Source organism: Cryphonectria parasitica (assembly GCF_011745365.1).
Source record: "Cryphonectria parasitica EP155 unplaced genomic scaffold M406scaffold_6, whole genome shotgun sequence".
NCBI lineage: Eukaryota > Fungi > Ascomycota > Sordariomycetes > Diaporthales > Cryphonectriaceae > Cryphonectria > Cryphonectria parasitica.
The window spans coordinates 3399912-3427541 of NW_024468914.1; the positions used below are offsets into that span (position 1 = coordinate 3399912).

The window sequence follows — 27630 nt, forward strand, 5'->3', positions numbered from 1 at the left end:
TGTTTCAATGTGTTTAATCTTGAGACCTCCTTTTTGTTTGTATATGAGTTACTGTACTTATTTTCTTGATTTTGTCTTCATGTAGTATACTGATTGTGTAAAGTATATGTAGTAATTCTACTTTTCAGTCAAAAGAAAACGACAAAAGGCTGTCTGAACAATGAGAGCTCATCACTATTTGATCCTCTCTTCATGTCTCAGCAAAGAAGCGAACCCTTATCAGAAACAGCAAACAAAAGAGACCGGCTGGCGATGCCGAGCCTCGGAGTGATGCCGGCACACAAATGCACGATGATGACTTTTCCCGGCCCGTTGCGACTAAGTCAAGTATTTCAGTAGTCAATGAATATTTTCCCCACTCATACCGGATTTTAACAGCATACGGTGTTCTGATACCGATTGGGCAAGGCTTATCTTGCCTATGCATAATGATGAGCTATCCCAAGTATGGGACGTTGGCTGGATTGTCACAGGGTACGGTGAATGTCGCTCGGGCGATAAGTCTTGTTGCCGCTTTTCGACTGAATGCCAGAGGAGGAGACTCGGCACAGTGTTTTTATTTACTATTCACAGCTCACGGTTCACTAGTAGTTTCGAAAGAAAGAGAAAGAGAACTCAATTTAATCATATAACATGAGTCAAGAGGTTCAATATGTTTGACACGATTATAAAGAATGGCCGCATTGTAGGTGAAAATTCCACATATACAGTAATGAGTCCTTGTTATCATGACCATTGGATAAGAGAGTAAACAACGGAGGAGTCTTGGGCATGAACATGAGCCTAGTTAATCTTCAAATAGGTCACAGCAACCGAAGTGCTACCACTGGGCCTCGAAATAGGTATCAAAGACGGCACGATAGATTGCATTGGTCGGACGCTACAAGCAGGTCAAAACACTCAGATCGTCGATGCTGAAGGCGCCTACATTACTCCAGGGTCAGTCTCCTTCATGATTGTGATAACACCATCCTGTTCAGAAATTGTATTGAGTATATATTGACCCCAAGAACAGCGGCGTCGACTCTCATGTCCATATAGAACAAGACAACTCTCCCACAGGCGACACATGGGAGACAGGCTCTCGCAGCGCCCTTGCAGGAGGCAACACCACCATCATTGCCTTTGCCAGCCAGAAGCGCCACGAGGACTCCCTCTACCCTGCCCTCGAAGCCTACCACAGGAAAGCTACGGGAAATGCCTACTGTGACTATGGCTTCCACGTCATCCTCACCAACCCGACGCGGACCGTGCTCGAGGAGGAGCTGCCCTTGCTCGTCGGCCGCGAGGGCATCACCTCGGTCAAGCTGTACATGACCTACGAGCCCATGAGGCTAGGCGACGCCGACCTGTTCAACGTCATGATGTGCGCGCGGTCCCTGGGCATCACGACCATGATCCACGCCGAGAACAGCGACATGATCGCCGCCATCACCGAGAGACTCGCCGCAGCGGGCAACACAGGCACCTTCTTCCACGCCGTCGCCCGCCCGCAGATTGCCGAGACGGAGGCGACCTACCGCGCCATCTCCCTGGCCGAGGTGACGGACGCACCCGTCCTGCTCGTGCACATGTCGGCCCCGAGGGCGGTCCAGCACGTCGCCGACGCCCAGGCCCGCCTGCTGCCCATCCACGCCGAGACGTGCCCGCACTACCTGTACCTCGTCAGCGAGAGCCTCCGCTCGGGCGAGAGGGACGTCGAGGGGTCCAAGAACATCTGTGCGCCGCCCCTGCGGCACGACGAGAAGGACCTCGAGGAGATCTGGCGGGGCGTGGCCAACGGGACCTTCACGGTGATCAGTTCCGACCACGCGCCGGCCACGTTTGACCACGAGTGCGGCAAGAAAGGGCGGGCGATGGAGACGGCGACGGTGGATGCGCATGGAGTGATTCATGCTGACTTTAGAAAGGTTCCCAACGGCCTGCCTGGGATCGAGACGAGGCTGCCGCTGCTGTTTGATAGGACCTTTGATCCCTCTGCGTCTGCTCATGGGCAGGGCTTTTTCGACGACAAGATCCGCATCTCCCTGCCGCGGTTTGTCGAGCTGACAGCAACGAATCCTGCCAAGCTGTATGGGCTTGGTGATCGCAAGGGCAGCTTGATGCCTGGGTTTGACGCCGACTTGGTCATCTGGTACCCTGAGGAGACAAACACCTCGGTTGGCTCATCGACGGAATTATCATTCCCACACGTCGTCCTGCAGGATGGCGAGAAGAGGGAGGCGGTGAGGTTTCGGATCACGAACGAGGTTCTTCACCACAGGATTGACTATACGCCGTTCGAAGGCATCGAGGTCCGCAACTGGCCTCGCCTGGTCTTTCTCAGGGGCAAACTTGTCTGGGATAGAGATGGTGCCGGACTCGTTGGTTCCAAGTCGGAGGGACAATTTTTGAAGAGGGCTAAATCCAGCATCTTGACGGGACAGATGGGAAGACGAGCTACTGGTATGATGGACGGCGAGTGGAAGTATTGGATATAAACTCATGTCAATTATGATAAGATGCTTTTTATGAAAACGACTTTCTCTTCTGCACCTAGGTACTTAAGTAGATAGGCTGATTCATGAGCATGAGAACACTCTGACGTTGGTGTTTGCGTATACTTTTTTTTTTGAGTTTCTTACTCCCGTAAGGAGAAACGTCTCATTTCTCAAGGACAATTCTTCATGCCTTAATGGTTTTCATTTGCCGTATGATTTAATTATCTCTAACCCAGTAATTGGAATGATTTCGAGGCCAATACAAAATGAAATGGGCCATGAGCGCAACCCCCACCTGCTCATTCTGATAAGACCAGTGACGCATAGATCACAGAGTCAATCAAATATACTATTCTTCAGATGATACTGTGCGATAAACCGTCAAATCAACTACCCTCCTTTGGAGTTTTGCGTGCTGAATTGAGAGGGTGGCAACTGGCTGTCGTGAAAGCAGTCCTTAGTGATGTCACTGCGATGATTCGATGTGACAAGGCAGGACTTTTGCGCAAAATCTCAGGGCAAAAATCAAGATCTTGGCTTGCATGCGCACCTTTCAAGACAGGCAGTCCTAGATGCGGCACGGATCTGCTGCCTGTCGAGGGCAAACATTCTGACTTTCTACTAAGGTTTTACGTCATGTGAGCGATGATCACGCGGACTTGGACGGGTCTCGCGGCATACTTTACGAAGGTTTTCGCCCCCAACATTGATAAGCTGATTCTTCTAGAGCACGAGACTGCCCTGCACATTATACGAGAACATCATTCCACATTATAGTTATAATGCTATCGGAACCTTTGTCGAGGCAACAGAAAAACTCCACCCGGCAACCACATCAACATCCGTGTGCTTGACGTTCTCACAGACCCAATCGAAGAGGGAGGAAACAGAAGACACAGACCACCCCCCCCCCCAAAAAAAAACACCGCCTACAAAATACAAAGAAAGAAAAAACGAAAGAAAAAAATCTTTGAAATCTCATCAACTTTTGTGTCGCAACCTTGACTCACGGTCCCCATGGCCGGATCGATCTGGGACACCTTTTTCGGCGTGTGCGACGTTGTTCTGGAGAAGATTGGAGGGGCATATTATAAATTCACACCTGGCAATCCACTTGGACAATCGCACGACCACAAGCAAGAGTCGTCTTCTGCAGACCATCATCATCACCACCAGCAACAGCAACATCAGGAGCAGTATCAGTATCCTGAGCATCATCACCATCATCATCATGAGAGGGACTGAAAGGCTAGGGTGTGATGAACCCATATTTGTCAGGGAGAACAATGCTTGCAATTTTAGACGTGGAGGGTTAATTAGGTCCTGTAGTAGGGGTAATATCAGAAAGGAATTGATTTTGACGAAGTGTGAACGTGCCTCTTTCTCTCAGAAGAACATTTGAAGCTGTATTTAGCATTCTATGACGGCTGCTCAGTGGTTTCCGGGCTTGGACCGGTTCAGCTCCGGAGGAATCCATCCGGATCGGCCCCGTTGTGCCGGGTTGAGGATCCGCTCGGACCGGTCCTTATCAACAGCTTACTATCAGCATGCATCTTCAACCATTTGACCTCCAAGAAATCAACATCATGTACCCCTGGGTACCAATGAACAGACAGGTTGAATCAAACCACCAGCAAGCAGTAACAAACCATGTCGTCCCACTCTTCCACCGCCCTCCTCCTCCCCTCCGTCACTGGCAACAACACCCGCCCCATCTCCATCCTCCTCATCAATCCCAACTCCACCCCCTCCATGACCGAAGCCTGCCTGCGCAGCATCTCCCTCACCCTCCCACCACACGTCACAGTTCACGGCTTCACAGCTCCATCCACAGCCCCGTCTGCCATCGAGGGGAGGACCGACGCCGTCCTCTCGGCTGCAGACTGCTTCCGGGCCCTCCACCCTTTACTATCCCCTACCACTCCCACCAACCCATCGACCTCTCCATCTCAGCCTCGCTTCGACGCCTTCCTGGTGGCGTGCTTCTCCGCACACCCGCTCATCCCCATGCTGCGCGAGGAATATCCCCAGCCCACCATAGGCATCATGGAGGCGGCCCTGTACGCAAGCCGGATGTGCGGAGAGAGACTGGGCGTAATCACCACGAGCCAGAGGAGCAAAGTCCTACACGCAGACACGATCAACACGACATACGGCCTGGGCAACTTCTCGGCGGGCTGTGTGGCCTCCAACATCAACGTGCTGGAGCTGGAGTCGAAGCCCAGGGACGAGGTCTACGCGAGTCTGGTGGGGGCTGCCAAGGGGCTGGTGGAGGACAAGGGGGCGGATTGTATCTGTCTGGGCTGTGCGGGGATGACGGAGATGCTGGAGGTCTGCCAGGCAGCGGTGGGGAAGGAGAGGGAGGTCATGGTTGTTGATGGGGTTGCGGTGGGTGTGCACTTTCTTGTTGGGCTGGTCAGGGAGAACTTGGGCACGGCTAAGGGGGGAGGTTATCGGAGTTCAGCTGCTGGGAGGGCAAGAAGACAGCAGGACTGGATTTAGGAGGGTGGAATTTTTGTCCATTCTCTTTTGTTCACATTGGGTTGGTTCGCTATAGAGTTCCAACATGGCGTGTGCTCCCACGCAAGCTTGACGTGGCGGGAGAGACGGCCAGTTTGTGCACAGGATCGAGCGCGCGCCCGGGAGTGTCGGCTCGTCTTGCCCGTCCAGCTCCTCGACGCCTTTCCTTCGATTCCAAAAGTATGATTTCTTCTTGAATATTTGACTTGGCCAGCGTTCTCGACGTGAGGGGGTCACCTTGGCATTGGGTCTGCGTCTGCAGCAGTCCACTTCTGACTTCCCCCCTCCTTCTAACCGGATCAACCGGGTTTAACAATGAATGAATAAGTGGTAAGTATGCAGGATGTGTGGATATTTCTGCATTAGCATTGGCATATTTCTCCTCATCCGATGGATGGCAGTGTGTGGAGACCCCGCCCGTAATCCTTCTCAATACGTTACTGCAGCCAAGATTCTGGGGAAATCCGGGGTGCAGATCATCTGAATCCTAAAACAGGATGGATCGGGAGGGTAATCTTGGTATCGAATGCTGTCTTGGAGCTGATTCCCTGTCCAGATCTTCTCCTCTCGCTGCTCTGTTCAACGTCTCCTCTTCTTGGACAGTTCGGCAGATGTCGTAATATTTGGGATACGTGCAGTTATTACTATGCAATATACCACACAGCCTGTTCTTTATTCATGTATCAATGCATGTTCGTTTCGAAGGGCTTTCAGAGGGTCGTATTGCAGCACGCCGCTGACGCTTCTCCTTTTCGATCTGAGACACGTTGAGTGCGACACCAGAGGGAACCATTGTCCCTTCCAGAGTGCTTTGATAGAGGCGAATATAAATTCCGTCGGCAGTTGTTGGAGTATCCCTCATGTCGCAGCCTGATCATCCAAAGATTACCACCAATTACGAGGCTCAGCTGTCAGCCCCCGCAAAAGAAGAACCAGAATTCACACCGATCGAAGGTGTGTTTCCCCTCATATTCCGTCCATCGCTCTGTTGGGCCAAGCGAGCTGACGATGAGGTGCCAATGCGTGATTGCAACCCTCAACCGTCAAGAACAATCCCTGCAGTCGGTTTCTCTCGCTCACACTCTCTCACTGTGAATGTGAGACGGTCGTGTAAGCTGATTGGGCAATGCAGGAAGAACTGTTTTGAGGAGGACGTTTTCCTGTGCCGTCGTCACATCTCACTGTGGAGAGACCCCTTCTTGGACCATTCGCTTGCGTTTGCCTGCATATAGGATGCGCCAGTAAGGAGGGAGAAGGAGGAAGAGTGAGGAGGAAGTCCGATTTGCCAGGCTAATATGTGCAGTTTGTATGCCAGCAGCAGAGCATACTGACCCATCCTGTTGCCGACGACCCGTATCAGATACAGATTGTTGTGTTCCTCGCTCTCGCCCACTCTTCTACATACACACACTACTATCTCTCTCCACGATTTCTCGCACCTAGATTCAGAAGCCTTATTCTCTCCGAGAGGAAATAAGTTTGTCCCAAGTCAACCTATCTAGTTCTTCTCATCGGGGCATTCGCAGCATGCCTTGTCACAAAGATCAGCCAATACCATGCGTGCCCAATACGCCGGGGCAGGGTAGGTCTCGTTCAGAAAAGTCTAATTGATTCCTCCCAAAATATTATCAGTCGTATTGTTTGTTCCCTCTCCCCGAAGGTGGCTCAGATTGCAGATGATCTCGACAACATCCGAGCATCATTGGTGCCCGCAGAAGGGGTTGTGAAGAGGGGAAATGCAGCGAACCCCAAGTTTGTTTAGGCACACACCAACACCTCGCTACTGCATTCAGTGTGTATGTATGTATCCTTACTGTACAAAGTTCCCCCTCTCCCCCTTGGCAAGAAAGGAGGAGACGAACGAGCGGAGAGTTACATTATTGTACAAACGGGTGTTTCTCGGGATCGTGGCTTGGGAATATTTGGAGATGGAGGGGTAGATGCTTATGGCTTCATGTAGGTTTGATGCTGCATTGGGATCACCCACGAAGTGGCAGCTAGACAGTAGAACCGGGTTCCCGTCAATGAGATCGTCCAGAGTCTTTTTTACTTCTTAAAGAGGCTTACGAGTCCCCTCTTGGAATGTTCATGTCTCCTCTTCTTCTCCCTGTCTCTTGTCTCTGCGGGCATTGGTGGTGGTCAATATCAGCCACATATTTTGTAACCATATATCTATGATCCCATACCTTCACAAACTAGTAATCATTCAAGCAAGACCAGCCAGCAAAGATGGGCGAGTTCATTATGAATCCGCCCTTGAGCACGCTCCCTGAGGAGTTTGACATCATTGTCTGTGGCGGGGGTAGCTGCGGATGTGTGGTAGCTGGCCGGTAAGTTGTATTATGATATCAATCAAGTAATTGCTTTTCTGTATGCTGAACAACGCTTGACACTTCCCACAGGCTGGCCAACCTGGACCATAATCTCAAGGTTCTCCTCATCGAGGCCGGTGAGAACAACCTCAACAACCCATGGGTCTACCGTCCCGGCATCTACCCTCGTAACATGAAACTGGACTCCAAGACGGCCTCTTTCTACGAGTCTCGGCCCTCCAATTGGCTGGCTGGCAGGAAGGCCGTCGTGCCCTGCGCTCACATCCTAGGCGGCGGCTCGTCCATCAACTTCATGATGTACACGCGCGCCTCGGCATCGGACTATGACGACTTCCAGGCCAAAGGCTGGACCACCAAGGAACTTCTCCCGCTGATGAAGAAGCACGAGACATACCAAAGGCCGTCTCACAACAGGAATATCCACGGCTACGAAGGGCCCATCAAGGTCTCGTTCGGCAACTACACGTACCCCATCAAGGAGGACTTCCTCCGGGCCGTCGAGACCCAGGACATCCCCGTCGTTGACGACCTGCAGGACCTCGTCACGGGCCACGGCGCAGAGCACTGGCTCAAGTGGATCAACCGAGACACGGGCCGCCGAAGCGACAGTGCCCATGGGTACGTCCACGCCACCAGGGCTGTCCACTCGAATCTGTACCTGGCCTGCAACACCAAGGTTGACAAGGTCATCATCGAGAACGGGCGTGCTGTCGGGGTTCGCACTGTGCCTACCAAGCCGGCGGGGGGCAAGCCGCAGGGCCGCATCTTCAAGTCGAGGAAGCAGATTATTGTTTCTGGCGGGACCTTGTCGTCGCCTCTGATCCTCCAGCGGTCTGGTATTGGTGACCCAGAGAAGCTGCGTGCTGTGGGCGTCGAGCCTATCGTTGACCTTCCTGGTGTTGGTCTCAACTTCCAGGACCACTATCTGACCTTCTCTACCTATCGTGCAAAGCCTGGCACGGAGAGCTTTGACGACTTTGTCCGTGGAGACCCAGAAACCCAGAGACGTAAGCCATCCTGACTCACTCACATTCTATATATACCTATCCCTTTCTTCCCTTCTTGTATCTATACATGTATTAATCTTTTACACTTATCTGCTTAGGCGTGTACGAGGAATGGAACCTCAGAGGCACCGGCCCCCTCGCCACCAACGGCATCGAGGCCGGCGTCAAGATCCGCCCCACGGCCCAGGAGCTCAAGGAGTTCGAGTCCTGGCCGACCCCGCACTTCAAGGACGGCTGGAAGTCGTACTTTGAGAACAAGCCCGACAAGCCCGTCATGCACTACAGCATCATCAGTGGCTGGTTTGGTGACCACATGCTCATGCCCGCGGGCAACTTCTTCACCATGTTCCACTTCCTCGAGTACCCCTTCTCTCGTGGCTTTACGCACATCAAGAGCCCTGACCCTTATGCGGCGCCGGACTTTGATACTGGCTTCATGAATGACGAGCGGGATATGGTTCCTATGGTGTGGGGGTATATCAAGTCCCGCGAGACGGCTCGTCGTATGGATGCTTATGCTGGTGAGGTTGAGGCCATGGTATGTTGTCGCTTGTCTCTTTTCTTCTTCTTTTTCTGGTTGTTCTCTCTACACACTCTGTTCGAAACTGACATTTAGCAAAAAAAAAAGCATCCCTTCTTCGACGCTGATTCCAAGGCCCGTGCCCGTGACATGGACCTAGAGACCACCAAGGCCTGGGCTCTCCCAGGCAATCTCTCTGCAGGCATCGGCCACGGAAGCTGGTCGATGCCTCTGGGCCCGGCCGAGACCAAGGCTGAGCCAGGTATCATCAACTCCAACGCTAAGGAGGTCCGCCAGGAGCTTTCCTACAGCGCGCGCGACATCGCTGCCGTCGAGGAGTGGGTCAAACGGCATGTTGAGAGCACCTGGCACAGCCTGGGCACGTGCTCGATGGCTCCACGGGAGGGGAACAGTATTGTCAAGCACGGAGTGTTGGACGAGCGTCTCAATGTCCACGGGGTGAAGGGGTTGAAGGTTGCTGATCTTTCCATCTGTCCTGATAATGTTGGCTGTAAGTGTGATTGATGGTTTTTCTCTTCTTCTTTCTCCACTGTCTCTATCGTGATGATGACGACGACTAACTCAATCTACCCCCCAGGCAACACCTACTCGACGGCCCTCCTCATTGGCGAGAAATGTGCCGTCCTCACCGGCGAGGACTTGGGCTATTCTGGCTCTGCCCTTGACATGAAGGTGCCCGAGTACAACGCGCCCGGCGAATTGAAGCTACCACTTCGCCTGTAATGAAGCCTGCACATTGTCCATGAAGGTTGGTGGGTACACTTGTGAGCAAGATTGCAAGGGCTTGTTGACGATGGTTTCCTTGAACTGAGTCCCTACTCAGGCGGCTTCACTCTCTTATTCTTTTTCCTTTAGTATGATTTCATGAATTAGTATCAATGCAATGCCCCTCTTTCCTTCTTTCTTCTATCAGACACGTCTACTTTATGATTTAATTGACTTGCGAACGTCTTATAATGATATACAATTTCCAACGCACTTATACAATCTCATGAATCTTTATATTTTTTTCAGGCCAGAGAATCTTTAGTATTACGTGAACTAAACATATATACAAAGAAGTGTGTATCGAGGTGTGGTATCAAGCGCTATAGTCTATGGTCCAGAACCAAGAAATAACAAGAAATATTCCAAAAAATGGTATCAACAACGACGTATCTCAAACATCATCACTACCCAACAAGCTTCCCCTGTCTCTTCTTTTTTTCTTTCTTTGTGGTAACATCTTCAAGTTGGAGAATATTATTTAATCCTCTCTACACCAACAACGCAACACCAGCAGCGATAGCGACCAGCGCAATTCCACCCGCCTGCAGACCGCCATGGACGCTCACCCCAGAGCTGCTCACAACGATACAGTCCAGCCCAGCACAAGAGCTCGTCTTGGACGCAGCCGCCGCGCCCCCCGTCGTGCTCGCACCACTCGTCACGGTGGCGTTGGAGGCACTGTAGAAGCCTGTGCCCGCGGCCGCGGCGGCGGTCTCGGTCAGCCAGTCCAGGGAGATGCTGGTGGGCGCGGCAGTGGCGGTCTCGAGGGCGCCGCCCATGTCGGTGGCGGAGATCACCTCGGTGGTGGCGGAGGACTGGACGGTTGTCTTCTTGGTGGTGGCGGTGGCGGAGGAGAATGTGCTGGGCGCCTTGGAGGACGCCGTGGTCAGGGCTTTGGACGCGGTGACGGTCTTGGATGTGCTGGCGGCCTCGGCTGTGCTCTCTGTGACGGCGGAAGAGGAGGACTGGGTAAAGGTAGAGTGCAGGGTCAGGTAGTACGTCGTGGACCTCGACGCAGCCCCGGTCTCGTCGACCGGCGAGCTCCCTGACGTCTCAGTAGCCGTGACGGGGCAGATGGTGGTCGAGACTGCAATCACGACTGTGGTCACATCGCCGACGCTGCAGGCTGTGGTGGCATCAGAGGCGCACGAGGTGATGGTGGACGATGATGTGGAGAAAATGGTGCTGGTTGAGTAGTGTGTTGCGCTCAGCGTGGACGTGAGATATTGGGTGATGTGCGAGGTGACGGCGGCGCCAGGCTGGCTGGCCGTGGTGGTAGGGACGGTGACAGCCGAGGAGGAGGAAGAGGGCACATCAGAGGAGGAAGGAGGAAGAACTGAAGGAGTTGTCTGGGCCTCAACGACAGCAGCGCTGCTGCTGGCGGCTGCAGCAGCAGATGAGGAGGCCTCAGCGGCTGTGATGGGACAGATGGTTGTATCAACGGTCAGGACGATGGTTGTCTCGGAGCCAGTCTCATCGGTGGAGACAGAGGTGGCATAGATATAACCAGTGGAGTGCGAGTGTGTGCTGGTGATGACTGCAGCGGCGTCACCGGTGGGTGTAGAGCCGAGCGTGGAAAGGAGGACAGATCCTGTACCTGCCAGGAGTCCTCCAGCCTCGCTCGTGCTTGTGGTGGTGGGCGCCACGGCAGTGGAAGAAGCAGAAGAGATGGCGACAATGACTGAAGATGATGCAGAAGTTGCGATGCTGGTCGAAGAGGCGACAGAGACCACAGAAGTAGAAGAGGCGATAGAGACAGTGGAAGAAGCTGCCGCAGCACCCAGCTCGTAGAACTGAATCCCCTCCACCATGAAATAAGTCTCGGCAAAAGCCAGAGGGTTTTCAGCAACATAGGCAGAACAAGAGTCCCCAAAGGCAGAGCACGTGGCGTCCCAGATGGTCGAGGAGCCCGCAGTATCGCCACAAAAGTCAATGTCGAAGACGAGCTGCTGGTTGGCAAACGACTTGCTCAGGTCACAGTTGTCCTGCTCGACGAGGAGAGTCGGGTTGCCCCAGGCGCTGGAGCTCGGGTCCGGCGTGCCGGCCGTCACGTCCGCGGGGACGGAGGTAGGGATCCAGCTCCAGATCTTGATGGCCGAGTCGGTCCACTCCATGGCGAAGGTGGCGCCCGTCACGGAACCCCAGACGCCAGAGTCGTCCTGCACACCGCAGCCCGTTCCCGTGTCGTTGTTGTTGCACTGCTGGGTCAGGACGGTGCCCGAGATGCCCGACTCGGACAGGAGACAGCTCCCAGCGAGGGTCTCGTTGGTGTGCATGGCCATTCTGTTGTAGCCCATGAGATCCCACCCCTCAAAGTAATCAATCTCGCCCATAGTCAGCCAGGGACTCCCGTACGACCAGAAAGCAGGCCAGGCACCACACGCCTGCACCGGCATGTGCGAGAACTTGGCGATCATGAGGCCCTGGTTGTATGTGGCCTTGCTCGTCATGCGCACGCTCGAACGGCCCTTGCCGTCTGCATCATACGTGCTGTTGATGTCGGGGCCAATGTACATCTGCCCGTCCGATGTCGTCGAGATCAGGCCCAGGGACTGAGCATCGGTCTGGCTGAGGTACTCGACAAACCCATGCGTCAGGTCCCACGAGTCATCGCTCGTGTATGTGCTGACGAAGAAGTCGAACTTGTCAAAGAAATTGTCGGCCGTGTATTCTTCCGAGAGCTGGTATGTTTCTGTCGCGGCCCTCACTGCACCGGCGCAGGCGACAGCTGCGCCAATCTTCTTCACCAAGGATGGAGCCATTATCTCGATGGCTCCTGTTCGAAACGAAAGACAAAAAAATAAGAGAAAATATAGAGAAAAAAAAAATCTTTAAGGAGGGACTGGTAAGTTGGGTTGGAAGAAGAAAAAAAGAATGAAAGTGGACTGTCGTCGACGACTGATACGCCCAACTGGGACTGAGGAACAAAAAAACTATGCTCGCAACCTCATGCGACGAGAAAACAACTAGAGAGAGACATAGAGAGACGGAGAAAACAAAACATCAAACCAGCAAAAGCCTAAGGGCCAAAAGAAAACAAAACAAAGGCGTTGGCTGCCAGGGGGCTTTTACAAACCCAGGTCACATAGCCGCTCAAGCGCGCGCACAGCGAAGCCCCTTGGATGGAGGAGTCGTCTGGCAACACTCAAATCTCGCATGAGCGGGACCCACCACCAAGCCATTCGACTAGAGAAACCAGCCAAACAGAAGGAAACAAAGACGGCATAGCCCTGCATTGCCGGGAGACCTCTCCTGCTGAGCGCTGCGCTCTCAGTGGGTTGGTCGATCATCTTTCAACGGGTCCCCACGGGCTTGTCGGACAGGGTCTGTGGGCTGGTTTGGCTCAAAGGGGCCACGCGGTATCCCGGGATCTTGCATGAATGGTCAAATGGTTGGGTGGGCAGAACTGTTTACTAACGTAGCAACACACTAACGTACTTCGCAGTTGCTTTGGTAGAAGGAGAAGATGACATGTCTCGAAACAAGTGCTGTGATCGCTTTTGCCAAGCTCTTGTCATCCGAGGTGTGAAGAGGGCTGAAGTCGATATCATGGCCAATACCATGGTACCTCGACAATGCTCTCTCTCTCTCTCTCTCTCTCTCTCTCTCTCTCTCTCTCTCTCTCTCTCTCCAATGACCAAGACCTCTGGGCATTGCCATGATGCCGCAGTGTAAAAGTGGTGAGCGAGAATCTCCGTCCTTCAGGGGGCCGTCATGGTGCTAGCCGAAGCTCCCCCTGCCTGCTGTGCCAACCCACGTCGAGAGAATTGCATGCGCCCGACTGGAGGCCTGGCTGACGCTTCGAAACCCTTGTACCACTCAATCGCAGCGAACTGACCAGTCAGAATAAACTGCTTGTGCCCCAAATCGCCCTGATAAATGGGTAGTAGTCCCCGCTTTTGCAGACCAGCCAATTGCTGGGCATAATAAGGGTGAAAGGCGGTAAATTGCCCTGAGCCCAGAATCGCCCGCGTCCCACTCCAAAATATATCACCTTGCCCTGTCAACGGCTTTTGCGGAAGGACATGTTCCAAAGATACCATGAACAGAGAGCTATGAAGCACCTTAAACGGAAGCACGTATCTCAGCGTGGCCTTTTACCCAGACCATCATCTCCGGATTGCGTGCCCAGGTTCAGGAAGGAGGGTCGATGCAAGTCGGTGGCTCCACAGCGGGGATGGGTCAGGGGCTTGAAACACACCAGAGTGGACGCGCAATTCCATCCTGAGGGGGGGGCATTGCGCGCTGAAGAGATACCAACAGCTGGCTGCGTAGAAGAATTCACCGAGTCATCCACAGCAGACAAGTCATCAATCTGTTGCTTCTTTTCTCTCTCAAGGCAACTCCACCGTACATCATGAACAAGAAGAAGGCTGACAGATGAAGTCGGCCTGAACCCATCCATCCTTGACGACATTCTATTTGTTTTGTTCCACCCAAAGAGCATCAAGTAGAGATCATTGAAGTATGAACTCCAGTGCCGATTGAACGTAGAGTAGAGAAGGATGGACAGGGTGAGGAGAAATCATCGTGCAGGCAAACATGAGGTGAGGTTGCAAAACGACTGATCAAGGATCTTGCTCTCAAAGAACTCAAGGCCTGAAGATCGACTGACTGTGGCGAACCTGATGACATTTTGTGTCTACAATAGGTCACTTAAGACAACGTACCCGTGTACGCCCACCCGAGCCGATCCTCCACGGTCGAACTTCAAGTTGGAGATGGTGACCAAAACAGCCCTCTCAAGGTACCAAGCCTTTTGAATAGTCATGAACCCTACTATGGCACGTATGGTATGATGGGGAAATTTGTCTTCCAACGTCACAGAGTTTAGAGTTCAAGGACAACGCGGTAACGACCATGATTAAGGCACGTGTAAGGGACCCGACACAGAGCACGGGCAGCCCCGGGAGTCCGGCATACCGACCCCGGCTCACTGACCCCAGGTCTCATCACCGGCCTTTACGGTGGCGAGGATCCAAAACAGCCTCTTCAACGGCGCAACAGTGCATGGCAACTACTTATGTAATCATAGTATGCGCTTTATTTCGACTGGAGAAAGACAAGCCACAAGACACCTTTTAATCTTGCCCTGTACGCGTGCTTTTTCACACCGCCTCTAGATGCTATGGGATGATGTACTAATCATTTTGATACCAGCCTCTTGTACTGAAATTCGAGCCTGTTTCTGATATATCAGAATCCCAGTTGGAGCATTTTCCCTTAGTTGAGGTCAGGGACTTGCGCTTTCTGACTGATCTGCATCATAGTGCCAGCGTGCCAGCCGCACATGTCGCAAGAGTGATCACCAATGTAGCTGCAACGGCTATGCGCTTATCTCTCCACACGATGTGACTACTATAGTATACGTCCACGGCACTTCGGCTTGGTGCAGTAGCGAGTGAGGTAGTGAAACGTCGCATTGCGCATATGTGGCATCTCTGCACTTTTCATGAACACCCCTCGCAATGATCCGTGTCATAAACTTGACAGGTAATCGAGGCTTAACACACCCACGATTCCTCCTTCAGTTAGCTGCACTATATTTGCCTCTTCATATACCGAGATGGGTAATGTTGGCATTTTGTGGCTGGCATTTATATGACCCATGGCATATTGGGTGGTGGTACAACTGGGAATTCTAGCGATTGGTCCATTATGGTCAATGGTACACGGCACCTGGATAGCTACAGACGCACAGCAGACTTCAATACTTAAAGGCGTCCTTTTATCATGGTAACAATCGCTCCACTTACATGGTATAGCTGGTCACAGGCTAGATGAGAGTCCGTTGACTTTCGGACTTCACAGTCTCGTGCTCATATTGTTCCTTGCTTCGTCCGAAGTTGACAGCTATAAGTCGTGCCGATTTGGCCGTTGAGAAAGTGGGCCGACACCCATCGCAGCGTACCATCGCCTCCTTAGGCAGAGGTTTGGTGCAAATGGCTCTGGCTGTATAGACTGGATGGGTAAATATTCCGTACCTTGAGATGCCCTGGCTGGAATTTCGGGGCTTAACAACTCATCAGCCGAAGATTGCAGCATAGCTACAATAATGAAAATAGAAACCAACAAGAGGAAGGTTGGTGTGAAGGTCAACTCTCAGATCAATCAGTGTGATTCTCTCATCGTCGTATGCATATAGGCAGTGAAGGTGATGTCCTAAAAAGAAAATAAGGCCACATGGTTCTTCCACGTGACCGTACGTATATGCTAGAAATAGAACAGTAATAGCGCCGAGTCTTGGTCATCCCGGGCGGATGGCCACGCCGCCCTCACCCATCCACCTCCGTGGAAGAACGGCTTAGTACCATGTAGTAGTGAGGTCGTATGCAGTGCGACTATAGCAAAGACAGCGCAAGGAGGCCAATCTAGAACAGGGTGTATTTTCCCTCTCTTCCTTTCCCCAACCTTAATCGAGCTTTTATGGAGTGTTGATTTTTTTACTGGTTCTTCCGCCTTGAGTATCGAACGATTTGTTCGCGCCATCATCTGATTATCGTACGATTTTGTCGAGACTTACTCGGGTCCCCGGGGTGCATGCAAGCATCCTTGTAGCGGACAAAGACTATAAGACCAACACTCGCCGGTCCCTCGTCCTCCAACTTATCAAGTTTCCCTCCTTTCTCTCTTTTATTTTCTCTTTACTCTGTTCACTTTTGCTGAAATCTGGCGTTCCCATTTTTTAGGGGTCAAATGTCGACTCGCCTTCAGGGCAAGCCGCCAAACGGCCATCATGTTGTCGTTCCCTTCCACTCGAAACACACTCAAGTCACACGTTTCCGGCAAGCATTGAACATTTAGACATGGCGCCTTCAGAGGCATTAATTCATATGGTACAACATGGCCCTCTAAACCCCCTCCCCTTTCCTCCAGATACCTACCCACCCATAAACCAATTTCAAATCCGCCCAACTCCCCCGCCCCCTCAGTATTCGGCACAAATTCGACTGTCGTGCGTGAGCGAGCCTCTCACGTCGGCGTGTACGTAGTTTGGGGCGTCGTAGAAAGGCTCATCCGTGGGGGCCTTCGTAAATCGGTGCGGGGTCGCCGCCTCGAGAAAAATGAGGCGTGAGAAATGTCCCCGTCGCCGTCGTGCTGTAGTGCCGTGCTGCCCCCGGTGGGCTTCCGTCGACGTGTCCCCTTGCTCGATTCGGTCGCTGCGTTCGTTCAGGCCACGCTGTCGGACCCTACTATGGCCGTGACCTATCACGTCGTTAATATTCCAAGCACCAATTTAAACTTTTATGGCTTTTCTTTGCTTCTTTTGATGGTATGAAACACCCCAGAACGACAACAATAACAAAAAACACCGCTTCAAAACTCCGTAATTCAGAGAGAGAAAGTGTAAAAGAAAGGATATCAAAACAGCGAATAATTATAAAAGACAAAGAATGAAAAGAAGAGGAGTCGCGCGGCCCATTTCCTAGTAGGCTCGCAGCTTTGATTCTACCTTTTTCGCGAACCGCCTCAGGCATCCCTCCATACCCTCTGCATCCTCTATGCAGTGCCAGTGTCCTACGCCGAAGAGGACCTCGAGCTCCGTCTTGGACGGGGCTCCCCACCTGTTGTCATGCAGGGCACTCGTTAGCAAAAAGAACGTCGCATATGCAGACAGCCCCTCCCGTGTGTGTGGTGTGGAGTCTTGTGGGGTGGGATTTGGTTGTAGAGGGAGGGTAAGTTTCTCGGGGGGGGGGGGGGGGGAAGGAATGGATCCTTGGTAGCGCATGAAAACTCTCTTTCTTTCCTTTTTCTGGAAAGAGAAAAGAGAATGGGGGAGGGGGAGGGGGACAAAAAAGAGATGGGGGAAACATGCTCATCTCCTATCAAGGCCAAATCCTCCAGACGGGCGACCTGGTCCTCCTGTCCAGCGACGCACAGAAGAGGACAGGTGATCTTGTTGTACTGGGGAACGGGCGCATCGGCGATGGCCTGGGAGAGCGACTTGTAGGCGTCGGCATTGGATGACTGGATGAGTGATCGGACAAAGGCCTCGGCGGTCCTGGTGGCCTTGGATCCTGTTGCCCGCGTGGGTATGTCTACCGAGTTGACGATGCCCTCCAGTCCATCTATATATATACACACCAAAACGGCTCCTGTCAGCTTTCATAGTACCGAAATTGAATGGAACGGGCGAGAAATATGAAGGGCTTGGACTGACCCTGCTCAATGACAGCGACTCTGTGCTCAAAGGCCTCCTTGGTCTCAGGGCCCGGGCAGATAGGGCCGACGGAAACAACGCCGGCAACCTGGTGCTTGACGGCAATCTCGCAGCAGACGATGCCGGCCATGGAAGAGCCGATGATGATAGTCCGGTCCAGGGACTTTCCGAGACTCTCGAGCAGCGTGATGCAGTCGTCTGCGATCTCTTCGAGAGTGTGAGGCTTGCCGTGGTATGGTGACTGGCCGAATCCTATAGTGAGGGTGGGGGGGAGAGGTCGTGCTCAGTCAGTCTTTCGCGGTTCCCGGAGGAAGGAGGGGCAAAGTCGAAGGAGGGGTTGGTGCTCTCTCCTCTGAGAGGTGATGATATGTTCTCATCTCGGACTGAACCTACCTGGAACATCAATGGCCAGACACGAGAAGCCAGCATCGACGAGGTCAGGAATGACGGGCGACCAAAAGCTGTGAGCACTTCCGAGACCGTGGATGAAGTACAGCGTAAGGCCTGCCCTGCTGGCGGGCTTCCAGCTGTAGAATAGCGTCTTGCCGTTGATCTCTGTAAAAGGCATGATGGCTGAGTTTCTGTCTTCTTCTTCTTCTTCTTTCCGTCTTTTCGGTTTGCTCTGGTTTTTTTTTTTTTTTGTTGTCTTTTCCACTGTCACTGCTTCTCTCCTTTTTGTTGTTGTTCCTTGACGTAACTTATTGGGGGGGGGGTAGCGGTCAAAGACATGCAGGTGAGACAATGAATCAGAAGAAGAAAGGAAGAATTACTGTAGGGCTGTGCCTCCTGCAGTGTCAGGAAAAAAGTGACAGGGCCCAATTAAGGAGGGGGGTTTATACAGTAGTACACAGGGACTGGCTATCACCCTCTAGCCCAAAACAGGGGCATACGAGGCGTGAGCGCTGGTACTGTTTTGACATAGTCCACAGGCCGGCTCCAGCTCCCAGTTCTTCCCCCCTCCTCTCCCCGACCCTAACGCTGTCTACTACGTCTTCCCTGTCTCGTTGGAAGCCAGCCTGACCCGGCCTGGCCCTGAACTGACCTGACTTGAGAACTTGGGACTATTGAGTTCAGGGACTGGAGGGTTCGCCGACAGGGATTTGGGCCTCGAGCCTCTTCTCTCAATTTGTCTCTCATTATTTTCGCTCACTCTCTCACACACACACCTTCACACTTACTCTTCGTGCCCAATCTCATAATGTTCAGGGGTTTTTCTTCTTCTAAGTCATTATCAATCCATCTTTGCATCGCACCCCAGGTCGAGCAAGGCCCACGCAGTGTCTTAGCGTTCCAGCAAGGGTCTTTGACTGCACGAATCAAAGAGGCACACCTCATGCGAGGATTGCATGTTAATTACTATGGCATGTTGTAAGTATTGCGGTTAATATCGCACACATTGCAACTCCCAAGATTCTCCTAGAAGCCCGCGCGCGCCCTCCTCGACTTGCGCCCTCCAAAGGACCATAAAATCAGAATAATCCATTCTAGCAAATTTCCACAAAGGCCGCTGGACTCGTCTGGAATTAAAAGAACCCCACCACCAACCCGCCCTTCCTCTGTTTCTCATGACTTCCTCGTGGCTGCTCAACATCACCTGATAAAAAGAATCGAGACCTCCAGGCTAAGGAAGGCGGGCCGCGGAGGCCCCGTGCACTTGGCTGGACTATGGGCTTCTCACCACAGGCTTTTGTGCCCAGTGGATGAGGACTCGCTAGGGATTCCCTGGCACCAAGTTTCAACGGCAAAACTATGGTTCGCACGAAAGCCACACTCCGAGGGCGCGGAGCAAAACTGAGCGAGAGAGGTGGTCCGTTCGTGATTACACAACACACACACAAAGGAACCCCTTTGGGTCTGAATATTATAGTGGGACAATGAGAAAGAGAATCACCAATCCTCCCTCCAGCGCAGGACTGGATCCACCATTGTGGGATAAGCAAGCTTGGCAAAGGAGGGTCTGACAGCCCCCTCTGGAGAAAGTGATGGCTCGCTTGGAGGTTCCTCCCTTGAGATTACGACCCTTCACCTCCGCGAGTCAGTGCGCCTTGTCGTGGGATTCCAGCCGAGGTTCCACGCGAGCTATTCTTCCCACCCTTTCCAGAACGTACTACTACGATGTATAGTGCGCCGTTAAATTAATTCCTCTGGTATCATCAGAGAATTATCTCGCTTTTGTTCCGTGCTTACGATGGATGCGTCATGTCGTTATCGAGCACCACGCCAGCAGGGCACGGGGCATCGACTTTTTGATGATATTGGCATCCGGCGAAAATGGACCGCTATATTACCATGCTGAATTACCATGGCACATATCAAATTTGTCAAGAGGACACCCTCGAGCTTAACGCTCGGTCCCTGGGTGATGTTCATAGACGATCAAGGATGACCGCAGCAGATTGACGAGCTTACTATCTATAGCCAGAAAGGGGATTCGTGTGTGCAGAAAGCAGAGACAGAACTGATAAGATGAGAGGAGAGAGAGCTCAGAGTCAGGAACACACAGAGCTTACACTTCTGCCTTGTCGCTCCATAAAACCTGACAAAAACCTGATTCCAGCTGCTGATCTTCTGCTAATTCACCACAGTAAACCTGGGTAGTACTACTCTTTTACGTGAACGGGACAGTGAGGAGAAATTGAAAAATAAAAAACGACAAAGACTCAACAGAAGTTTTCGTCGACTTTTTTTTATTCTTTTCTTTTTTTAACCTTAACTCGGACAAATGCATACATATGTCCGCCTCTGTCATCCTAGCAGGCGCCACGTGCTCTATTGCAGACTACATACTTGGTAAGTGCCAGTCCACGCCCCAACCTAGTGCCCTGTCGAGGGCCAAGGCAAACCATTTCCAGGGCGGCTTTAGTTAGCGCTCGGCGTGGGTATTGTATAGCACGGGCTGGTGGGAACAATCATGAAGGCCCAGAATGTCTTCGCCGCCTTCGCTAGCCGGCTGTCTGTCCTTTCGGGGCAGAAGAACGTAACCGACCTGCTGGATTTAGCTGTGGAGTAGACCCAGCAGTTCAAGAGGAGTCAGCTTTATATGGTCAACTTTCGTTGGACGTCGAGTTGCTTCCCTGTCACTTATCTGCATCTGAGGCTCGTGTGCTTCGGGGTCTACCCATAAGGCCGTCCCCCAACTTTCGTACGCATTCTGCCCAACATGGAGCGAAACACCAACCGAAGCATAGTCCTTTCATCATGCTCTGAACAGCATATTGCTGCTTGTTGCTAAACGGCTACGCAATGGCGTGTTTTGGATCTGTCGATCTTTCTGTGTGTGGATATCAAGGTTGATTATGAGCTGGTTTCCTGCTCAATTGTAAGCAATTCTTGGCAAATCTCTACCGCGTACGTGATGTGACAAACCTTAAGCATCTTGTCACATGGGGGAGTGTCCAACTGTAAATATGAGCACGAAAGCCTTATCCTGATTGGTTCGCGAGTATCGGCCAATTGCTCCCGCCTCCAATTCGATGCAAGACGAGGGCGAGAGAGAAGTAGTGGACATAGCCCAAGGATCTGATGTTGCCGGTTACTGGGTATGAATATACATCTATATATCCTGATCCTTCTCTTCCTTTTCCCGAATTGTGTTGTTTTCTTTCGGAGGTACAACTTCAAGTGACCGCCAGGGCTGCTCGAGCGCAATTGGAGCGGTTCAGGACGTCGTATTTGACCACAATGGTTCATAGTGTTTACTCCTATTGCAAGTCGAGCAGAGAATGTTCTGGAAGATGACTTTGAGAAACAAAGAAATTATTCATCGTCCCATAGCCGTCGGCTTGTAGCAATGACGCGAGGCAGATCTACAATAGAACGAAAAATCAGAGAAGAGTCAAAAGACAACATGTGCAAGAGTTTGAACCAGTTTATGAAGACCACCATACAGACCACACCATCTCAGTTATTACTATGATTGGCATTCATGTTTATGCCCTTCTCATACAGTGCATTGGTTGATAGTGACTGATTATCGTCTTCCAAACTTCTACATTAATTAAAGGATCTCTCGCGTTAGACAAGCATTGTTTTCAATACACACACGTATTCGCTAGGAGAATCAACTGAGGGTTTCAACCTTTGGCCTAAGTATGATACTTATTAACCCATTTCGTCTGATCATGGTCCACCAACCTATGAGCAGCATCATCAGAACCAAGCTGTTACGACAATGTGTTATAATAACAAGTAGTAGTGATGTCACAACTTCATTGCAATGAACATTGAATACAAATTACATTCTAGTTGTTTACTTAGACTATATACAAGATCGCGGATCTATGCTTATTTACGCGTACCCCCCCCCCCCCCTTTTTTTTTTTCTCTCTCTCTTCTTTCACTCCCCGTCCCTGCTGTCCACTGTTTGTCCTGCATCTTGCGGCAGAGACAGAAACAGAAAAGACACATTAGCTGCTGCCAAATTTGCGCACAGTGGCGTCCAGCGCCTTGGCAAAGTACTCGACATTATTGTCGTTCAGGCCAGCGATCGATATCCGCGACGTGCTTGCCATGTAGACATGATGAATCTCTGTAGTTCAAACCTGTCAACAACCATCAAGTTTGGAGTGGGAAGTGGCAGTAATTGATCTTCCCAACTTACTCTCGAGATGTACGACTTGGGCGGGCTCAATGCCCAGGTAGCCAAACATGCCAGTCTGCTTCACGACATGCTCCCAGCTGCCGGGCGTGCCCAGCCTGGTCAGCTCCTGAAACAGACGCCCTCGCATCTTCAGGATGCGCCCACTCATGGTGATCAGGTCCTGGGCCCACTGCTTCCTGATGTCGGACGAACCCAGCACGGCCTGAGCAATGCTTGCGCCATACAGAGGCGGGGTACTGATGGTGGCGCGCTGGGCGTTCTCGAGAATACTCTGAATGGTGGCGGCCAGGCTGTCGGCAGCGGCGACAAAAAGCACAGCGCCGACGCGTTCGCCATAGAGGCCCATTGACTTGGCAAATGAGAGGCAGATGGCAGCCTCGAGGCCGAGGTCATCGATGAAGTGGCGCACAGCCCAGGCATCCTCGTCGACAGAGCCCGAGTTGAAACCGAGGTAGGCAGCGTCAAAGATAGGGAAGATGGCCCGGGCGCGCACGACGTCGGCGATCTCACGCCACTGCTCGCGCGTGGGGTCGCAGCCCGTGGGGTTATGGGCGCAGGCATGGAGGACAACGGCGGAATTGGGCTCTGCGGCGCTGAGGGCGGCCAGGAAGGCCTCGTGGTCGTAAGCGCGGGTCTCGTTGTTGTAGTAAGGCGCCCAGTGCACGCGGAAGCCCATGGTGTCGAAGAGAAGCTCGTGGTTGGGCCAGGTAGGCGAGGTGATGTAAATGTTGTGGATATTGGTGTTGGCTTTCTTAAGGGTCATGCCGGCGAGAAGGAGGGCGCCTGTGCCTGAAAGCGACTGAACACCTGCTATCTGGTTGGGGGGGTTTGTCCGTCTTAGATTCTCTCCTCTCAGCTCGAGACAACAAAGAAAAAAGATCACTCACTCTGCGCTCTGCTAATGCCCGCGAGCCGTGGAAGAGCAGCTCAACCGATGCGTCGCGAAAGGCCCTGTGGCCCATCATGGGGAGGTACTCGTGATCGGCGCCGGCGATCTTCTTCTTGGCCATCTGAACGGACGGCAAGACCCAGGGCCTGCCATTCTCATCGCGGTAGGCACCCACACAGACGTTGATCTTGTCTGGGGAGTCGTCGGCGTTGTAGCGCCGGAGCACTTCAAAGATGCCGTCGGGCTCGACAGACTCGGCGGCGTCGAAGTAGGAGTTGTGGCTGACGGATCCCATCTCAGGTTCTGTTCGGTGTGGAAGCAAGGTACTCTTTGCAGGTGGCTGGGTTCTCTCGGTGTGTGCGTGCACGTGTGTGTCAATTTCTTTGCTCACCGGGATGATCTCGGGGTGCTGTCTCGGGAACGTTGGAATAGTGTTTTTATTGTCTAGCATTGACTGCGGATATCAGCGGCAAACAATTTTCTTTGAGTGGGACCCCGTTCGCCGCACGCCCCAGCGATCCAAGTGTCATGTCATCGCATCGTGATGGGGGCGTCAGAAGTCGCCTTGGGCGCCGACCTCGGCCACATAGAAAACTTCGAAGGATTCTTTGAGAAGGACTGGATGCATTACACCCCATTGGATGAGGCCAAACCTGCAGCCCACGATGCCATGTTCCATCCACGCTCCATAATCTGTCCCACTCTGCATGACGGGCGGTCAATCAGAGTGTTCGGCTTGGGCCAGGGACGGGGCGGGTCATCAATCGAAGGGTTAGGGTTTCCAGTCCACCGTCATGGGTCAGTATTTGTCCTTGCAGAGTGCATAAGCACGACCTGACTGTTGTAAGTAGGAGTATTGGAATGTCCGATGTTTCGACAAGATACTTCATCGCTGATGGGCTTTCGCAAGGTTGTCTGGTTATAATACGCTGCAGTGGTAGGTGAAAGTCGAGGTCGTTGGCCTTGGGTTGTTGAGTTGCTGTCCTCCAAAAGTCCTCGAGTCTTTGCCTGCCTGGCCTTGGTTTCCCTCTCCTTTCCACCAACAGCTGATTTCATCGACAAAATGTCCTGATCAGCTTCCGTCGTGCGACCCACTGCCAGCGGGCCGGGGCCACGGAAGCGGAGTTGGCTAAGACGTGCGGAACCCTTCCGCCAAAGCCGAGCTTCCGAGTCCCGCAAGCGCGGATGCTGACGCCGCTACTCGGGTTGCCTCCAGACAGGCCAGTTGAGATACCTGACAAGGCGCTGGAAATGGTCAGCAAACATCTCGGCTGTCTGGTCCTTTCTTTTGACTGCTTCGGCGAGCGTCGAGCAGATGCGCCGGGTCACCCCATACACAGCGTCATACGCCGGGCTGTCACCCGTCGCGGTAGTCGGAAGATACTCTTTCGCGCAACGCTCGACTTCAGCCTCATCGTCGCGCTTCTCCCAGTCGACAAAGGGTGTTAGCAGACGCTGAGCGACCTCACGAGACGCTTCGACAGGCTTGTCGCCCGATCTGGCCAAAAAGGCGACCTTGTCGGCGTACCTGGCCACGGTTTGGTCGACAACTCTCTGCCAGTCGTGCGTAGCAGCACTGGGCTTCTGGCCGAGGATGAGTCTCTCGATGTCGTAGCGGACTGGGTCGAGTTTCTGGCTGGCGATGTGGATCAGGCGGGGGACATGGTGTGTTCCTGACGAGGCCCTGTTAGCTATCGCGGGTCGGATCTGTGGGACCTGCACTCCCCCCTACCCTCTTTCTCAAGTAGTCCACGGCCCCCGTGATCAAACAAGTCCAGTCCATATGCATACGCAGAGACAAAATAATCGAAGTTTGCCGTTGCACTGCGAACTCCGATGCCGCCAGACCTAGAGATTCCTGAGCCCGGCGGGCCTTGGCCTCGTCTGTGACCACCAACAGTGGCATTCGTTCGCACTCTCCTCACAAACTCGAGCCCCTCCTCGAAGCTGCACAGGATAACCTCAAAGTCGCCACCTAGCCGCATCAGCCCGTCGACCCGTCCCCGCCACTGGTCACTCGCAAACTTGCAGAATGTCTGCGCACGCTGATACTCGGCCTCGACGCCACCAGAGGTCGTGTCGTTCAGAACGATGCGGTCGCCAAAGTCAAGGGTACCATCCTGGCCCTTGGAAGCGGAGTGTCCATCAATGTAGAGCAAGTTGAGGTCTTTGATCGTGTTGTACGTGTGGAGCCAGCCAGCTAGACCGTCGCCTCCGTCGTCTTGGTCGGTCATGCCGGCGGGAGCAGGGCCTGGTTGTATGACTTTCTGGTACTCTTCGCCGTCGATGCTATTACGTCGGCGTCCAGGTTCATGGCCACCTTCTCCCAACCGTCGACTACCACGGCGTTTCCGAGCGAATACAAGTGAGAACTCGGGATCGAGGGCCAGAAACTCGGTGCCGTTGACGATTTCTGGTCCAGGATTGCCATGATACAGCAGCGTGCCTTTGGGGATGTTCGCCAGAAATGCAGACATGCCATTGCCACCGGCGTTGACGGAAGAATCCCATTTCCTCAGCGCAGAGTAAATTGCATTGAAAATATGGCTGTTCGCTAGACCCTCGCGATGGCCATCGAAGCCCAAGACAGCTTGAATGCTGATCAACAGCGCCAGACAAACTCTGTGCCCCTTCATTGCGCAGGTTAGGGACGGAAAAGGGACAGAGGCAGGTCGATCTCATGAGTGGATGCAGGATGAGTCCTGTGTTGTATGGGCCGTTTGAGGGTACCATCTGTCTGTAAGGTGGCATTTCAACGTGCCTGATACCTCCGAGACCGAAGGGGTCCGCTCGGCGTTGCGGGTTGATCTTATCTGATCCATCATGTTGAGCTGATTGGCTGGTAACAGCTACCTACGCCCCGAGGACCTCCATGGCAGACCATATTTGTGTTCGTCGTCGTCGTCGTCGTCGTCGTTGTCGACTTGTTGATGCTGGTGTCTAAAAGCCGTCTTTTCTTGCCTTGACAGAAAGATGTCATTTCAACGTAAAGGCGCGCTATACTTCTGTGTGGTGATGTGATAACCTTGGCAGGCAGACATCGCGTGAGGGAGGATGAATTCAGGTCCCCATCGCAGGAGAGCGCCATCCTCGCACCTTCCAAGTGCCGAAATAGGCTTGGATGAGCTACGGTACTCAGATTGAGAAGGTGCGTTCTGACCTGGAGAGTAACATACGATGAACATGGTTCACGTTCCATGGTTACATAATCAGATCAAATATATACCTGGGGGATTACATAATCTCGCAGCTTCCTCTGCTCTCTCAAGCCCAGCTTCTGACTTGGAGCTTTTACTTCTCTACACATCACATTGCTTCCATCGCCAACTTCTTTGTCTTTCATATAGTTATGCGGCAAGCCTGTTCCGCATTGCATTCTCGCGGGAACCATTTCTTCGGCTTGAGATCCATTTCGAGTTCCGCCTTCTCCACCAGCGCACGCCTCCAGCCATAATGTCATCATCTCGACCAGAAACGCTTTACATCTTGTCGAAACAATTGATGTCCGACACGTAATTTCGTACTCATTACCGCAGTCACTGGATTCTATGGCGAGTACTTTGGGCTTGGGATGTCTGGGCCCCGAGCTCAGTCAACATACCATAATTCCGTGCTCTGAGGAGATCGCCGCAACACAACAGGACTCTTGTGTGGTGCAACTATCGGCTAGAGAGAGTCACGACCTTGTCACAGATTTCTTCAACGGCCAGAACGGCGTGATTCTTGTCGGAGGCTTCCTCGCCGTGGACGAGAGACGGTCGTCTCTCCGCCACGATCTATTGGCAGACCAGCTATCGAATCTGACTTTCGGAGTCTTTGAGAAGCAGGAAGGTTTTATCAAGGCTCTGCGTGCATCTGCATTACCGTCTTCCTATGTGCTTATGTCACCGCTTCCCTCCTTGCCCCAGCCAAACCTTTTGGGTGCGATTGCGCAGCACACTCGTCCGAGAAGCGACGGCAGGGAGGCTGTTGACTTATTTGGTCCCTCGAGAACTCTGGAGTCTCCCTTCGAAGATGTATGCAGATTGATGGAGAGTCTGCATGAGCAACGATTGTTGGATATGCAAGCCGGGCGCCACCCTTCTGTTTCCGTCTATCGGCTCATGAAGATCCCTCGAGACGAAAATTTAGTACGCCTTGGTAGAATCACTCGCACAGAACTTGTACGGAAGCAGCAAGAGAAGTTGTCGAACTATGCCCGTGTCACTGATACCCTCACTGCAAACTGTTGTATTCATGGTTCCATGTGAATCAACTCGGCTTCCTCATCGCCCCCACCTTCTTTTTCTTCTTCTCTTCAAGTCACCTGTCATATCATCCTGGTGCACCAG

At 52.6% G+C, this 27630-nt stretch overlaps 8 protein-coding genes across 8 annotated transcripts; 4 read left to right on the plus strand and 4 right to left on the minus strand.

Moving 5' to 3' along the window:
- Window positions 1-652: 652 nt before the first annotated feature.
- Window positions 653-2480, plus strand: M406DRAFT_75122 (uncharacterized protein; the record flags this gene model as incomplete). The annotated part of the gene is made up of 3 exons (XM_040925802.1): window positions 653-685; window positions 803-939; window positions 1016-2480. The coding sequence occupies 3 exons, from the start codon at window positions 653-655 to the stop codon at window positions 2478-2480; spliced, it is 1635 nt and encodes a 544-aa protein (XP_040774852.1).
- A 1650-nt stretch (window positions 2481-4130) lies between these two features.
- On the plus strand, window positions 4131-4982 carry M406DRAFT_51047 (uncharacterized protein; the record flags this gene model as incomplete). The annotated part of the gene is made up of 1 exon (XM_040924428.1): window positions 4131-4982. One exon carries the CDS (start codon window positions 4131-4133, stop codon window positions 4980-4982), a length of 852 nt encoding a protein of 283 aa, XP_040774853.1.
- Window positions 4983-7137: 2155 nt separating this feature from the next.
- M406DRAFT_293595 (alcohol oxidase) lies at window positions 7138-10013 on the plus strand. The gene is made up of 5 exons (XM_040919089.1): window positions 7138-7330; window positions 7403-8340; window positions 8439-8878; window positions 8969-9371; window positions 9459-10013. The coding sequence occupies exons 1-5, from the start codon at window positions 7230-7232 to the stop codon at window positions 9602-9604; spliced, it is 2028 nt and encodes a 675-aa protein (XP_040774854.1). The 5' UTR covers window positions 7138-7229; the 3' UTR covers window positions 9605-10013.
- A 1417-nt stretch (window positions 10014-11430) lies between these two features.
- M406DRAFT_51225 (family 16 glycoside hydrolase) lies at window positions 11431-12411 on the minus strand (the record flags this gene model as incomplete). Its single annotated transcript, XM_040924434.1, has 1 exon — window positions 11431-12411. A coding segment is annotated over one exon (981 nt), but the record flags the coding sequence as incomplete, so codon positions are not given.
- A 4664-nt stretch (window positions 12412-17075) lies between these two features.
- On the minus strand, window positions 17076-18378 carry M406DRAFT_260800 (putative alpha/beta hydrolase; the record flags this gene model as incomplete). Its single annotated transcript, XM_040917395.1, has 4 exons — window positions 17076-17189; window positions 17462-17718; window positions 17811-18062; window positions 18204-18378. 4 exons carry the CDS (start codon window positions 18376-18378, stop codon window positions 17076-17078), a joined length of 798 nt encoding a protein of 265 aa, XP_040774856.1.
- A 3661-nt stretch (window positions 18379-22039) lies between these two features.
- M406DRAFT_109085 (uncharacterized protein) lies at window positions 22040-23643 on the minus strand. The gene is made up of 3 exons (XM_040915333.1): window positions 23298-23643; window positions 22411-23224; window positions 22040-22338 (listed from the first exon to the last, which is right to left on the minus strand). Exons 1-3 carry the CDS (start codon window positions 23592-23594, stop codon window positions 22217-22219), a joined length of 1233 nt encoding a protein of 410 aa, XP_040774857.1. The 5' UTR covers window positions 23595-23643; the 3' UTR covers window positions 22040-22216.
- Window positions 23644-23724: 81 nt separating this feature from the next.
- M406DRAFT_323377 (uncharacterized protein) lies at window positions 23725-24063 on the plus strand (the record flags this gene model as incomplete). The annotated part of the gene is made up of 1 exon (XM_040919762.1): window positions 23725-24063. A coding segment is annotated over exon 1 (220 nt), but the record flags the coding sequence as incomplete, so codon positions are not given.
- Window positions 24064-24496: 433 nt separating this feature from the next.
- M406DRAFT_51461 (uncharacterized protein) lies at window positions 24497-25935 on the minus strand (the record flags this gene model as incomplete). The annotated part of the gene is made up of 3 exons (XM_040924441.1): window positions 24497-24983; window positions 25070-25550; window positions 25641-25935. The coding sequence occupies 3 exons, from the start codon at window positions 25933-25935 to the stop codon at window positions 24497-24499; spliced, it is 1263 nt and encodes a 420-aa protein (XP_040774859.1).
- Window positions 25936-27630: the final 1695 nt, after the last annotated feature.